General features: G+C 51.7%; 1 gene segment (V, D, J or C); it reads left to right on the plus strand.

Annotated features, from left to right (window-relative positions):
• LOC142430566 (immunoglobulin heavy constant epsilon-like) overlaps nucleotides 1-14673 on the plus strand; it is a 28611-nt gene extending 13938 nt beyond the window's left edge. Inside the window, 6 exon segments of the C gene segment in view lie at nucleotides 8947-9141; nucleotides 9408-9722; nucleotides 9799-10119; nucleotides 10198-10527; nucleotides 14375-14508; nucleotides 14602-14673. Coding sequence covers nucleotides 8947-9141; nucleotides 9408-9722; nucleotides 9799-10119; nucleotides 10198-10527; nucleotides 14375-14508; nucleotides 14602-14673 — 1367 coding nt within the window.
• Nucleotides 14674-16216: the final 1543 nt, after the last annotated feature.

Consider the following 16216-nt stretch of genomic DNA (forward strand, 5'->3'; position numbering starts at 1 on the left):
ACAGGCTCTTCCTTGCCCGCCAGCACCTACTAAGACACTTCCATTTTTAAAAAATTACTCAATTGACAAAAGCATAAATTACTTGAAAAGAAATGCCAAGTAACCTTGTGGTTAAAAAAGCATTTTTAAAACTCCATTAATGCCCGGAAGTGAAATCTCAATACCTGGTGACAGACATTCTGTTCGTAGGTGATGTGACATTTCAGAGTAAAGTTATTATTTTCGCTCAGATCCATTTATTCAATGTATACCAATCAAAATTCAAGCTGAATGAGATCCACAGATAGCTTAGACAGCATTGAAAAGAGAATAGCTAATGAAGCACTTTTTCAGGGCAAGTGACCCCTAAAAATGATCATACACACAAGAAACAAAGTATGGTACTACTGCATAAACAAACAGGTTCAAGGGACAAAACCGAACTCGGAAACAGGTCCAGGTATGCATAGTGACCCACCACCTGCATGTCAGTTTATCTTCTTTTTGTGAATTTCATGTTGCTGTGACGCTGAAATCTACGCCACCAGTTGATATGTTAAATACCACTCATATTGAGGAAATATCAATGGAGCTTCCAGAAGAAACAGATTATAGAAAAAGATCTGATTATCTATTCCCAAAGATTAGCCAGGGGTGGAAGGGGGAGGTGGGAATTTATCAATCACAACAAAATACTATTTGAAAGAGGGCTATAAAACGAGCCTCCAAGGTTGGAAGGCACTCAAAATACACAGTGGTCCAAACGATGGACCTGAACATAAATAACATCGAGGGCCAAAATGGACCAGGTCCAAGCAGGGCCTCCTTCCGTGGTACACACATCACTGTGAGTCGGACTCAACTTGAGAGCAACTGAAAGCTCGTGTGTGGATACGCAATGCACGTGGTCTCCAGAGGCCAGGATAAGAGACAACATGGTGAAAACAAAGATGTCCAGACGGCCTCCTGGAGATATGCTCAAGCTCATTACAGAGCAGGTAATGAACACAAAGAGATAGCATGCTACATGTCATGCTATCATCAGTGGTTCCCAACCTGTAGGTCATGATCCCTTTGGGGGTCGAATGACCCTTTCACAGGGGTCGCCTGATTCATAACAGTAGCAAAATGACAGTTATGAAGTAACAACGAGAATAATTTTATGGCTGGGGGTCACCACAACATGAGGAACTGTATTAAAGGGTTGTGGCATCAGAAAGGTTGAGAACCACAGTGCTATACAAATTACACATGTATACAGATCAATGCTCAAGGGCATCCTTGTTGGGAAGGCAGCCATTGAACTGTGTTTGAGACCACCTAAGGGCTGGAAAGCTGAGCCTTCCCTTGGTGGAGAGGAAGGAACCCAGGAAGAATATCCCATTGCCCTTGTTGTCCGATTAGGCTTTCCTAGTATCTTGCTGGTCTCCAAAACCTTCAGCTCCGTGGACTTCCCAGTCCACGTCAGATGCTTCTCTGGGATCCACCCAGGGCAGCTGGCTTCAGGAGCAGCCTGGAACAAGACAGACTGAGCTGACAGCTCTTCCCAAATCCAGTCTCCCAGCTATGCCTCACCACATGCTCTGGCTTGGTGGTGGCACGCAGTGAGTGCTCATGGTCAGTGGACTAGCCCCAACTGTCAGCTACATGTTGATATGAGGGAAGCACCCTCCCCTCACTCTGCTCCTCCCCATCCGGAGAAGGCGGTTGGATGGCTGGACTAAGAAGGAAGGCGCATACACAGTACAAGCACAAGAGCACGCTCGCGCACACCCACACGCACACCCACACATTTAGATGCACCATCTGTCCTAATCCTGGAGTGAAGGAGTGGTACCATGGGCCATAGGAGTCGGGACTTCTGGGCACAGAACCAGACCTTGGCTTCAGTATACATACAACAGGGGCAGAAGTGAATAGCTACAAAGTTAGATGAGAACCAAAAGTAGGCTGGGCGATAAGCCTCCTGAACTACCCCGGAAAGAGACCATGCAGGAAAAGGCCAAGATCTACTCCCTGGACAGGAAAGGGACAGGTCACATGGATACTCCTAGATGCTAGGTAAACTCACAGTCCCGGGGCATGGTGTGGGGAGTGGGGGGAGAGAGAGAGAGAGTGCAGGACAGCATTGGAATAAAGGAATGACGACCTTGGGTCTCATGAGAAGGTAAAGGGAAGTAGATGGCATTCTCCTCCAAGAACCATGGGTTCAAAGAGCAGACAAGTAGATATAAGAACCCATTTCCATAAGGCCCATCATCCACTGTCACCCCAAACAGAAGCACCACCACTAGAAGTCGATATGTTTACGGAGACCTGGGGAAAGCTGCTGGGATTTGAAGTCCTGCTCCAAAGGTCCTGGGCCTGGGAGCACAAACAGGGAGCTGCATAGAGTATCCACTTCCACTTAGCCCGACATCTGCATGCATGCAGACTCTGGGGCCCTGGGGTTCTCATACGAGGCCATTCTGCACAGGAGACCCTCCCTGGGCAAGCCTTGTGCCTTCCCTTCTATAGTCGCTGTCTTAGTCTGGGTAGACCAGAGAAACAAATTCATAGACATATGTATGTGTATAAATGAGATAGTTAAGGTTTATTGTGCCAACCTGGCTGATAAACTCACGTGGGATTAAATGAAGGGTGGAATGATAAATGGCTCGGTGAATCTCCCCTTTCTAGTTATCTGGTCTCTTGTTCTCTAATGGTCAGACCAATGTGCTGCTGCCTTAGCTGGCAAGGCTCACTTCCTGTGAGACAACCCTGAGGAGAAGCCACATGGACTTACCGTGATGCAGCCCTGGGTTCTGGAGAAGCCATGTGGAGACCCCTGCCAGCGCTGAGATGCTTCCACTGCCACTGGATTCAAAGACTTTCTACCCACTGGCCTATGATCCTCCTGCATTGGGCATCATTGTGTGTGTTTTGTGAGTTTGAGGAGGACCTTGTAGATCGGTGTTGGACATGTGGGCTAAGTTGGACTTATGGGCTTGGACTGGACTGGGTTGGGATGCTTTCTGAATGTACACTTACCCTATATATAAAACTCTCTCTTATACATATATGAGTTTCTGTGGATTTGTTTCTCTAGTTTACCCAGACTAACACAATAAGAAAGAGCTTTATATACAAGAGCAAATTAATATTGAGAAAACATGGCTCCTTCAGCTCCAAGGCTCTATGGGAGCTCCAAGTGTCTTCTCAACTGGAATACCTCACAGGGACATTCCAGCGAGCTGTTTATCTCCTTAGCACCTCCAGATGAGGTCATCAAGCTGTGACCTGATTAACAGGCTAGAATCCCAACCCTTCACTAGTTGGCACCAGATTATATAACTACCACAGTCGCTCTCAGAAGGGAACTCAGTGCTACCCACATGTCCTTCCATGTGTGCTACACTCATGGGACAGGAATGGGGCAGTACAGCCTAGGAAAACCTGTCCAAGGAAGCACAGGAGTAAGGCTGGGTCTGACGTCCATGCCTCAGTTTCCCTGGCATGAGTCAATCCCACCAGGCCTGTAATCCAACAGGCAGCCCTTCAAGGGAGCAAGCCTGCAAAAGCTGTCTGTACTAGGCTGCTTGACACAAGGTGATGTTCCAGGTGTCCCGCTTCCAGGAACAGGCTCCAGACACTGCCCACTGGCCGTCCTTCCTCCGGAGCCCTGTGCTGACCCTACGATGGCCTGTCCATGCTGCCAGGTCTTCCTGCGCCATGCAACAAGGGGGCTGATGGGGGCACATCAGGGTACTGGAGTTTTAACCAGGCAGTGTGGAAAGATAAGCACCTGCCACACTAGGGTGCTTCCAAAAAGGGCCATTGAGTCCAGCCTTCCCATGACCCCTCTGCCCTCAATAGACTTCCCAAGAACAGACAGAAAAGGGAACTTCCAGGGCTGCAGGGGGCGCCGGGGGTTCCCACCCCATTTTTAGCTGAGAGCACTGAGGCAAAGCTCCCTACCTCCCCAGCCCTCCTCTCTGCATGTAAAAATAACAGCAATGGTTTCTAACAATCGGCTTCTGTCTGGGAGCAGCTCCGGGGAAGGAGTCTTCAGAGTATCCCTGGAGCCTGGGGACAAACACAGCCAGTTGGGAGGCCACACCTCAAGTATCTTGGCGGCCTTGGGAGTCCTGACAGAGTGGCTGAAGCAAGCGAGTGGTGGTGAGGACCAGACAACCTGCGGTGGCTGGGGAAGGAGCGTACATCCCGGCGGTCCCCTTCCCTCATGTGGACGGCAACTCTTGGTCACTGGGAGTGACCTTCCATCATCTATCCCCTGTATCAGGGCATGGAGCATCAAGGAGGCAGGAGATTGCCTGATGCCAACCTGGAGAGGCCAAGACCTCGGGTGGGACAGGGAAGATAATTAAGGATGACTCCAAGTTCCCTCGAGATCTAAGTCAGGCTGGGGCAGGGTGGGGGAGACCTGGCCTCTACAGGCTGGAGCTGGGGCCTGCCTTCCTAGTTCCTGGAGGGACATGTAGCACCAGGGAACTGTCCCTGTGCTGAAATGCATGATGGAAGCAGGCCTGAGCTACAGCTTCTGGGCTACAGCTTTTTGTCCTGGGCCAAAGTGGGCTACATTGCGTCTGGCTGTTTTGCCTAAGAACAGGATGGCCTGGATCCAGCTAGGTAGGACTGGGATGGGTGGGTTCAGCATGGCTACCAGAGTGCACTATGCTATATGAATGCCAATACACTGTCATGGGCTCAGGTGGGTCATAGTGGGCACTCTGGGTAGTCCTCAGTCATTCCTGGCTGATCTAGGCTGGGATCGGCTAGACTCTGCCTAGTTTGAATAAACTAGGGTTAGGTGGATTTGATGGGCTATTGTTGATTGGACTGGGCTAGACTAAACTGGGCTGTCCCAAACAATGCTTAATTGAGCTTGAACTGAGCTGAAAGAGATAGATTTCCCTATGGTGGGTAGGCTGTCTGGTCTAGTTAGACAGAGCAATTGAAACTGATCTAATAAGAGTTAGCTGAGACTTGGCTGAAATGTTCAGGATTATGCTAAGACAGGCTGACCTAAATTAACCTGAGGGGAACTAGACAGAGGAAGCTAGATACAATTGGATAGGGCTATAAGAATTATCTTAGTCTACTTCATCAGATTGAACTGTATTGCTTCATTGGTGACCTTGCTGTATTGAACTGGGTTTGACTGGTTGTCCTGGGCTGGCTGGGCTGGGCTGGGCTGGGATAGGCTGATGAACGGGGCTGGGCTATATTTGTCTTATCTAGGTTAAACTGAACTGGGTTAGCAAGCTCGGCTGAGAAGGCCTGGGCTAGCCTGAGCTGCACTGGGCTGGGCTAAGCTAGCCTTGTCTGGGCAGGGCTGGACTGATGTGAACTGGACTGGTTTGTCTGAGCTGGACTAAACTAGGCTGACCTGGCTTGGGTACCTGGACTGGGATATGCTAGTTTTGGCTAGGCTAAATTGAACTGGCCTAGGCCAGGGTGGCTGTAGTAGACTGAGGTGGGCCAGGACTGGGCTGAGCTACTCTGTGTTGGGCTTTGCTGGGTTGTTGAAAAGACACTAGTTGGGCTAGGTTGGATTTCCAGGGCTGAACTGGGCTGGGCTGGGCTGGGCTGACATGGTCTTGGCTAGGCTGGGCTTACTGGGTTGAGTTGAGCTAGGCTAGGCTGAGTTGCCTAGCTGTGCTAGCTTAATCTGGCCTTGGCTGGCCTAGAATGACCTGCCTATCCTCATTTGGTTGAATTGTGCTAGTCTTGCCTGGCATGGCCTAGCCTAAACTGAACTCTGATCATGTGAACAGAAATGAACGAAACTCATCTAAACTGAACTGCCCCGTAGTGTGCTGACCTCGGCTGGCCAGATTGGACTCCACTAGGCTGGCCCATTCTGCATTCAATAGACTGATTGGACCAAACAAGGAAGAGTTAGGTTGAGCTCTGCTGAGCTGAGCAGGGCTAGTTGAGCTCTACACAATTGGGCTAGACTGGCCTAGGATGACTGACCTAGTTTGGTTGGGCAAATCTGATCTGGTTTGCACTGAATTAGATTGGTATGGACTTGAATCGTTGATAGGAGCTGAGCTGAGTGTGGCCTGCCTTTGTTTGGGTGGTGTGAGCTGAGGGTTGGACTGGCCTGAGATGGGATCAACTAGTCTTGATTAAACAAAACTACACTGAGGTAGCCTGGGTTGGGCTGGGCTAAACTGAGATGGACTTGACTGGTTTGCCTGAGCTGCACTAAACTGGGTTGAGTTGAGCTGTACTGAGGTGAAGTTGGCAGTGCTGACTGGAGACTGAGATAGCTGGGTTAGCTGGGCTGGGATATGCTAATCTGGGCTAGATTACACTTTACTGGACTGGGCTGGGCTAGCTAGACTAACTGGGATGAGGTGGGCTGGGCTAATGTTTAGCTCTGCTGTGCTGGGCTAGGATGGGGTGTGCTGGACTGGCTGAAAACATATGAGCTGGGCTAAACTGTCCTGAGTTAAGCTGGATTGAGCTGAGCAAGGATGTGCCCGCGAGGCTGGGCTGGGTTGGTCTGGCCTATACTGAACTGAGCTGGGCTCGGCTACACTGGAGTAAAATGGAATGGCCTGGGCTCGCCTGGACTGGGTTGGATGGGGCTTGGTTAGGAAGGGCTAGATGGACTGGGCTGAACTTGGATGGGTCTGCTGGAATGCGAAGTCTAGGACTGGGCTTAGCTGGGATCATGTGAACTGAAGTGAACTAGACTGGGTAGGGCTGGGCTGAGCTAGGCTTGGCTAGACTGGGTTACTGGAATTGAAGACAGCTGGACTGGCCTGGGCTAGGTTAAGGTTGGCTTGCTGGACTTGGCTGAGATGGTCTGGAGTAAGCATAGCTGGGTTCAACTAAGCTGAAGTGACCTGGCCTGGCCTGGCCTGGGTGACTTGCTCAGTGGGATAGTTGGGATAGGCTGAGCTGACTCAGGCAGGCTAGGCTGGCCTGACTTAGGATGACCTAGGCTGTTCTGACCGGTCTTGCTTGCTTGGGCTGCACTAGTCTAACTGGGCCAGGCAAGACGGTCTGGCCTGAGTTGGGCTGCACTCAGATGAACTGAAATGAACTAAGCTAACCCAAATCTACTTGACTTGGGCTAGAATGCACTGGACTAGGCAGATTGGACTGGTCTTGGCCGACCTGATCAGAGTTGAAGCAGACTGGGGAGAACAAGGCTGGGTTAGGCTGAGTTCTGCTGGGCTGAGCTGGGCTCAGTTGGGTTGAATTGGCCTGGGCTAATTGTACCTGCTAACCTGCATTCCACTGGCCTGGACTGGCCTAGACAGGACTAGCCTGAGATGGATGCCAGACTTGGTTTAGTAAAGCTAATCTGAACAGTTCTGGCCTGAGCTAGCCAACTCTGATCTGGCTTTGAGCTGGATGGGGTAGGGCTGATCTGGGTTTGGCTTGATTCGAGTGGTCTAGACTGGCCTAGGCTGGGCTAAGCTACTGCACTGGGAGTAGCTGGGATAATCTGAACTGAGCTAGGTAGGGCTAAACTACTTGAACTAAATTGGAATGAATGAGGCTCTACTTGGACAGAATATGCATCTATTTGATTTGGCTGGACTGGGCCGCACTGGGTTGAATGAGGGCAGCTACTATCAAGCAAGGCTGAGCTGAACTGACTTAGACTTAGCTGGTCTACCTGGGTTAAATTGGGCTGAACTGTGGGGAGCAAAACTCGTCTGGATTGATTTGTCATTGTTCAGTTCTGATGATTTTAATGCGAGGTCATTCGGGCTCTGATCAACTGGATTTCATGCACAGAGTCAGGCTAACCTGAGCTGGGCTTGGCTGAAATGTATTGGGCTAAACTGAATTGTTCTGGGTTAATTTGGGTTAAACTGAACTGGCATGGGCAGACCAGACTAGGCAGAGAGTGCACAGAGCTGAGAGGAGTGGTGAGAGCGGCACTGTGGGTTTTTTTTTTTTAACTTTCCACCAGGTTCAGTGCAGAGCTGTGCTGGGAATCCTGGGTAGGATGAGGCTGCATATCTGGGGCTCCAAGGAAGATCAGGGGCTGGCATGTATGCCCACCAGCATGATGTTTGGAAGAAGAGATTTACAGGAGGACTCGTAGGGTCTTTACCCTTTCTCCATGGGTGTTAGGGCCAGTTTGCCCCTTCCAGAAAGATGAGTAGTTCAGGTACTGGTGAAGGCCAAGAGGGAGGGGAGAACACCTGGAGGACTAGCCAGTCAGGTGAGTGTGAGATGAAGGAACCAACCAAAGCAGAGTGGTCTGGATGCTGAAAAGCTGAGCCCAAGGTCCTGAGTAAGCAGCGAGCCAGAGTGGGCAGCAATGGGACTTCCCACAGTGAACCTACAAGGATTTCGAGGTGATTCTTGAGGGGGGTCCTCTGATCCCTACTCCCTAAAGAGGATCTATGGGTTGTGGGCAAAGGGCCAGTCTAGGGTCTACAGGTGGATAGGCAGAGGGAAGAGCTTGGGGATTCCTAGTGGGGGTGCAGGGGGTTCTGGGTTTCCAGGGTGTGATGGGGGTCTGTGAAACAGCATGGTTATTCCTGGAGAGAGTGGCCTCTGAAGTCCAATGATCCTCAGCCTTGGTGAATGAGCCATCCCCTCAGATCCTCAGGGAGAAGTCTCCCAGGGTCCAGTAACTTAGGGCCAAGGGTGGTATCCCATGAAGGTAGTAACAAATCAGTAGTTTCTGATTGGGATGGAGGGAATCCAGTCATCAGATGTCCTGGGCCTGGGCTTGTGGGAAAAGACATGGTGTCAGACAGTTGGGAAAGGACCACACTCTTGTGCCCCAAGCCCTCCCATCACCCAACACACAGGCCCTGAGAATAGTCAGCTTGGCCCTTGGGGGATGATGGTTACAACCAGTGCTGAACCTTGACTCTGTCCCTACAGCCTCTACCCAGGGACCCTCCGTCTTCCCTTTGGCACCATGCTGCAATGACAAAACTCCCAAAACCCTGGGCTGCTTGGTTACGGGCTTCCTCCCAGAACCAGTGGAAATAACCTGGGCCACAGGCTCCCTGAACAGAACTGAGGTGGTCTTCCCCTCCACCTTCAACGAGGCCTCCAGTCACTACAGCACCGTGAGCCTGGTGACCGTATCGGGTGAGCTCGCCAAAGAGAAGGTCACCTGCAGAGTGGAGCACAAACCATCCAACTCCATCATCCACAAGAACGTCACAGGTGAGCACGCCCTGCGGCAGCCACAGTAATAGCAAGAGGGACAACAGTTAAAGAGGCAGAGCTTTCAGTAACTGACATGCTGAGAAGGAGTCTCCTCCCACGCTTGTCCCCACAAAGGCAGGAGCACAAGGGACTTGCCTTGGGTGATGAGGAGCATCAAGGTCAGGGAGGTGAACAAAACTCCTGCTAAAATTGGCTGATGGCCTTAGATCCACTGGCCACCCACAGGGCTGCCCTCCATTCACACTCAACTCTCTCACCCACAGTCTGCGCCACCTCACCCTCTGTAAAGCTCTTCCACACCGCCTGCCACCCCGGGGGTGACTCCCAGTCCACCATCCATCTGCTGTGCCTCATCACCGGTTTCACCCTGGGCGACATCAAGGTCAGTTGGCTGGTGAATGGGGAGGAGGCCAAGGACCTCTACCCAAACACTGCCGAGCCCAAGATAGAGGGCAAGCTGGCCTCCACCTACAGTGAGCTCAACATCACCCAGGACCAATGGTTGCATGAAAAGACCTACACCTGCCGTGCCACCATTCACGGCACACCATATCTCGCCAGTGCCCGGAGATGCATAGGTACAGTCCCTGCCCTGTCTGAGGGGGGTGCAGGGTCTCATACATGCCTCCATAACATCACCCTGCCCATCCACAGATTCAGAAGCCCGGGGAGTGAGCGTCTACCTCCTCCCACCGAGTCCCATCGACCTGTACATCAACAATTCGACGAAGCTTGTCTGCTTGGTGATTGACCTGACCAGTAAAAAGGACTTGCATGTGACCTGGTCTTGGGACAGGGAGAAGCCTTTGAATATTAGCCGACTAGTTGTCAAGGAGCAACTCAATGCAACGATCACTGCCATGTCCACGCTTCCCGTGGACACCAAGGACTGGATCCAGGGCGAGACTTACCGCTGCACAGTGTCCCATCCTGACCTGCCCAGGGAAATAGAGCAGTCGATTACCAAGGCCCAGGGTAAGCCTGCGGGTGCCAAGGGTGGGGCCAGGGGCCTCGGGTGGGGTGGCCCTGCTGACTCCACGTGTTCCCTCACAGGCAAGCGTTTGGCCCCCGAGCTCTTCTTGTCCAAGGCACTCAACCAGGAAGATGATAGCAAGATAACCCTCACCTGTCTAGCCCAGAACTTCTTCCCTGCTGACATCACAGTGCAGTGGCTGAGCAACCAGGCCCTCGTGCAGCCAGACCAGGGCCACGTCCACACCACAGGACCCTACCCGACCAGCAGCTCTCAACGTGCCTTCTTCACCTTCAGCCTCCTGGAGGTCAAGATGCCTGCCTGGGAGAACAACAAGTTCACCTGCCGTGTGGTCCACGAGGCCCTGTTGAATGGGAGGATTCTTGAGAAAACGGTGTCGAAAGACTCCGGTAACTGATACATCCCTGCCCTGATGCTCCTGGGTGCTGTCTGCTGAAGAGGGTGTGGGAAGCTAGTCAGACCCTTCATTTGGTGTGTAATGGCCCTAGGAAACGACCCCAATAAACACCCAGAGCCAATCTGGAACCCTGGGCTGGTCTTATTTGGGGGAGGGGTGTGAGGGAAGTGAGCAGATGTTGGCCCTGAGCCTTGTGATATCCCAGGGTAGGAGCAAGAGGAGCTGAGGATACACCATCTGCCCACCTAAGTGGCTGAGAGTGTCTGTTAGCCCAGTTCATGAGACCTGCCCTCTGCACCCCACTCTGGGTCTGGCCTGATCACAAGGGTCCCAAGGACCGGAATAAGTGATCCTCTAAGGAGTAGCCCAGTGAGGCCTCGACCCAGCCCCTGTGGCCACGTTCTCTCCTGAGCCTGCCCAGCCAGAAAGAGTCACACTCTGCTCTCACAGTGGCTGCATCCTGTCTGACTGGGCAGACAAACGTCGTCAAGGTGGGAAACTCCTGGAGTGAGACCCTCATAGATGGTCCCATATGGGGCTCTCATCCCTGAACCCACTGCCTTTTGTGCCCAACTGCATAGGGTATCACGCAATCATACACACAATGCCAACCTACCATGCACACACCTTCTGACACACACAACAACCCCACCAGGAAACCTTAGCACAAGACATGATCTCGGACCCGCCCTCCCCACAGCCAGGTCACTCAGAGCCATATCCTCCCATTCCCACCCCACTCCAGGTCTGGTCCAGTCCTGAGGGTAACACCCAGGCCAAAGGGCCGAAGTCACTCATGGGAACACCCACTTCCTCATGCCACATGTGTCCCCAGCCCCACAGCGGGGCTCCAGGCAGCCACCTCAGCATCTCATGAAGACCACATCTGCGCTACCACCTCTCTGCAACAGAGACCTCAGACCAGCCGGGCGGCCACTCATCCTTCACAGGTTTCTCTGGTAACTCCAGTAGCAAACTTCTCCTGTCTGCATACCACACACACACACACACACACACACACACACACACACTCACCAGGCACAAACAGAGAGCTTGTTCTGGGCCTTGGGTGTGTGACTGGAGATGAGAAACCCACCCAGAACAAGAGGTGAGTTTGATGCCAACTCCTGGGGACCAGGGTTGAGGGACCAAGGCCACCTTATACATCACTTAAGCTGTGTGCACCCCCAAAACACACACGCACACACACACCAGGCCCACCATTCAAACACACTCCTGACCATCACAATCATAGCAAACCCATCACATATAGACTCATGCCACATGAATATATGACAAACCCATCACATATACATGAATATATGACAAACCCATCACATATACACCCAGAGACTAAACTACACATCCCACATAAACATACCACAATTACACACAACCTCAGTCCCATCGCACATTTGTGCGCAAAGCCCATCACCTGCACTTGTACTCTAGACCTATGATGTAAACACACGTACATCAAGTCGCTCATACATGCACACGTCAAACCCATCACACACATTCACCAAGCCCATCACAGACTCACACACACCCTATATCTATCACATATGTGCCTCTCAAGCCCACAGTATACACAGACTTGAGATTCCTTATGCAAACACACGCTAACAATTTTATACATATACAAAACCCACCACACACATACACCAAGCCCATCACATACTCCACACACCCTAGATCTATAACACATGTCCCTATCAAGCCAATAGTATACATACACTTGAAGCCCCTTATGCAAACACACACTCACAATTTCATACATATACCAAACCTATCACACACATATACACAAGCACTAGACCCCCACAGTCAGCCAAACTCCCTCACAAAAACTCAAATCCCATTAGACACATATCCCAGACTATCATGCCTGCACACACATTCCAAACCTGTCACACCCACATTGAGTATACACCACTCCACCACATGCACACACACACAGACACACAATGCCCACCTGGTACACACCCAAAGACGTAATAACACATACACCCAGGCTCATCATATCTCATATACACCACAAGCTCATCAAATCCCACATAAACTCCATCATACACGTGTGTGCACGCACACACTGACTCTGTAATGCACATGGCCACAGGCCCATCACAAGCATGCACACCAAGCCCATAACAAAAACACATGCTCAATCTATCATACAAGCACATGCAGACTCATCAAATACACACAAGTCTGCACATACTAGCCCCGCCACATACTCATGTCCAAAATCCATCTCACACACACACCCCAAACCTATGACACAGATGTATCTCAGACCCATCATACTTAACCACCCACAACAAACTCACCACACATATACTCATCAGGCAAAAGTACACCCACACATTCCCCAGACAGATCACACACAGAGACATCAAACCCACTGCATCCATCACATGCAAACAAATACACACATGCACTCTCAACCACACACACAAGTGAAACCAAAGTAAACCCACTGACGTCAAGGCCATTTGGGCCCCTACATACCCTCCAGAGGGTTTCTGATACTGCACATCTTTATGGAATGAACCGCCTCCTCATTCTCCAACGGAGCAGTCATAGAAATGAACTGGTGACCTTCCCATTAGCGGTCAGTCCCAAGACTCCTTCTCAAGCACGGAAGCATCCGTCAGATGCACACGGGAAATACAGGCACCCAATATACACACTGCTTACACACACAGCTCCGAAGACATGCCAGCCCGTGCCCAGGCACTGAAATTCCCCCTTGTAGCCTGCACATGTCTGGGCACTATGCACGCCCTACGAGCTGAGATCCCTGGGACCTTCATCTTCCCTATTCTCCCCACTGGGCCATGGACAAGAGAGAGAGGGCTCAACCCTAGGCCAGAGAGACAGAGGGAAGGGCTTCCCCTTTCTATTGGTTGCCATCTCAGTCTGGCCCATGGAGACAGGAGATAGTTTGAGGGTGGAGGCAGGAGGAAGAGAGAAAAGGTGAGCGTGCTTTTGTGGCTCCAGGGCTTAGGCCACTGTAGAAGGCCTACCTTCAGGGTGAGGCGACAGAAGGAAGAGGAACCATGACAGTGTGGGTGGCCATGACCCAGTTAATGAATGCTCTGGGCTTGCTCAGACCTAGCCTGGATGTCGATTCACCCACCTAGCCTTGGCTCCACACAGTAAGAACCTCTGATATCGTGAGGTATAGGTTCGGGTCCTAACTTGATTCATGGGGCCCGAGCCTGTCCCATGTCCTGAGTGGGCTGTGGTCTCAGATCTGCTCCTGAGGCAAAGGGAGCTGGCTTTGCTCTCCCAGGGCAGAAAGGGAGCTGGCTTCCCAGGGCAGAAATGAGGCCACGCTGGATGAGGTGAGATGTATCAGAAGAAGGCATGGTTGCTCCAGAAGCTATGTAGAAGGGACCACTGGCCTGACAGCCCTGGTGCCTTGGTGGGTGCAGGGTCCTTCTCAAGCAGGGGCCTGGGAGAGGCAGAGCTGGGGCTGTGCACAGGCAATCGATTCAAGGCCGTCTAGGAAGGGGCAGATGGAGAAGTGGTCAGAGGAGGCCCGTAACTGCCAAATCCGAGATCCAGGGAATGAAGGCTGCTGGCTCAGGAAAGGACAGAGGATGGGGACTGCTCCCACGGGGCCGTGACCAACTGAAGGTCTGTGACTGTGGGTCTTCCAAATGGAGCTTCTACTACCCTGGGCTCCAACCAGTGAGAAGCTCCATTCTCCCCTCCTCCCCTGCTCCCAATCGGGACAGAAGACTCGAACCCTTGCTAACTCCAGGGAGGGGCCTGGATCTTCCCTCTTCTGCTACTGTTTTGGGCCAGGACTAATTGGCTCATCTCCCCAGAGCTAGACCTTCAAGACCTGTGTGTGGAAGAGGACGAGAGCAAGGAGCTGGAGGAGTTGTGGACCGGCACCTGCATCTTCATCACTCTCTTCTTGCTCAGCGTGAGCTACGGTGCCACCATCACTCTCTTCAAGGTGAGGGCACAGGCAACTGAGCTGGGGTGGGGGTGAGGGTAGGGAGCAGAGAGCCGGTCTGATGGGCTGATCTCACCTCTGACCTTTTTGCAGGTACAGTGGGTCTTCTCAGCCGTGGCCCAGAAGGAGCTCCAGGACTCTCATGATTACAGCAACATCCTGTAGCCAGTGGGCTAGACGGGGTTACCAAGCTGGTGTTGGCCACCTTGGCTGCTGATGCAGACCAGGGCCAGCGGCATTCCTTGGGGACCACACTCTCCACCTGTGTATGAGCAGAAAGGGACCAACCACCCAAAGATTGCCCCCTCTTCCAAGGTGGGAGGAAGAGAAAGAGGGAGCAGGTGAACTCCCCAAGGGGAGCTCCTATGGACTGATTTCCAGTCCCATGTCTCAAAGAATCCACTGGGATCCTTTAATGATTCTACTTATCTCCCCCACTGGGAGATAGGCTCCTGGGTGACCTGGAATGGTTGTGGGGGAGGGACAGAGAGGAGGAGTGTTGATCACATCGGACCCCACCCAATCACTCTTTTCCAATAAACAACTGCCTGAACAGATGTATGTCCAGAACTCACAGCCTAGCCAGCAACCTACAGCCTACAACCTAACCCAGACACAGAGTCAACAGGCCACAGCCCAGGGTCCAGAGCCTACAGCTCAATTCAAAACACAGAATTGTTACACCTGACTGTTCACTCTCCCTCCCAATGTCAACAGTGCTGTGCATAAACTATGTAGGTCCTATGTGTGTCTTAATAACTCAACTATGCATGCATGGATGGGTGGATATTGATATGGTTGGATGACAATGAGAGGATGGATGTATGGATGTTTGGGTCAGCTGGTGTATGTACGGATGGATGGATGGATGGATGGATGGATGGATGGATGGATGGATAGATTACAGAAAGAATGAATACGGGCAGGAAAATGGATAGGTGATTTGATGAATAAATGTTCATGTAAACAAGGTCTAATTTCCCTCTTGTGTGCCCAGAAAGGATGTTCTCCAGAGGAGGATGCCAGGGGTGGAGTGGTGGATGAACAAGAGTACACTAGCACACAGGCCATGACATATTCAGTCTCTTCGGGGCTACAGGTTGAGGATCACATGAGAGGAAAGCCTTGAGCAGAGAACTGTGGGGGTGGCAGGCTGTATGTTGGGAAAGGCTATGCCTTGGAACTTAGCACAATCTGGACCTGTAGGCCTCTGAGACAGGTAGAGCCTTCTGATGTGGATGAGTCCCAAACAGCTGCCCATCAGTTTAGTGGGGGAAAGAGAAACCACACTTCATGGCAGTTACTGAGGGGCGGCTGGTACGGCTCTAACCACATAAGCTCAGGGCTCATTCTTCATCACCCTGAAGGTCTCCCTGAGTGTCTTCCCTGAGGCTTTCATGTCAGAATCCCTGTCCTTCTGTCCCCCTGCCTCAGTTATTTCGTGCCCATTAAGGTCAGGCAAGCCCTATCCCTCTGTGTTCCCTTCCTCTCTTGATCCTCTTGGAATCCTGTTCAGTGCTTGCTCAATTTCTCTATATTCATCTTTGGGCCTATTTCTGTCTCTAAGTGTGTATTTTCATTTCGCCTTCCTGACATCTATTCCCAACCTCATCTTGTGGTTAGCAACCTGGATCATGGTTCCATCATACCCCTAGCCTCCAACTCTCACAGCCTCAAGGCAGGGCAGGATCAGTGGGTGGGGGCGGCA

The sequence above is a fragment of the Tenrec ecaudatus genome, chromosome 17, assembly GCF_050624435.1.
Source record: "Tenrec ecaudatus isolate mTenEca1 chromosome 17, mTenEca1.hap1, whole genome shotgun sequence".
In the NCBI taxonomy this organism is placed as follows: Eukaryota; Metazoa; Chordata; class Mammalia; order Afrosoricida; family Tenrecidae; genus Tenrec; species Tenrec ecaudatus.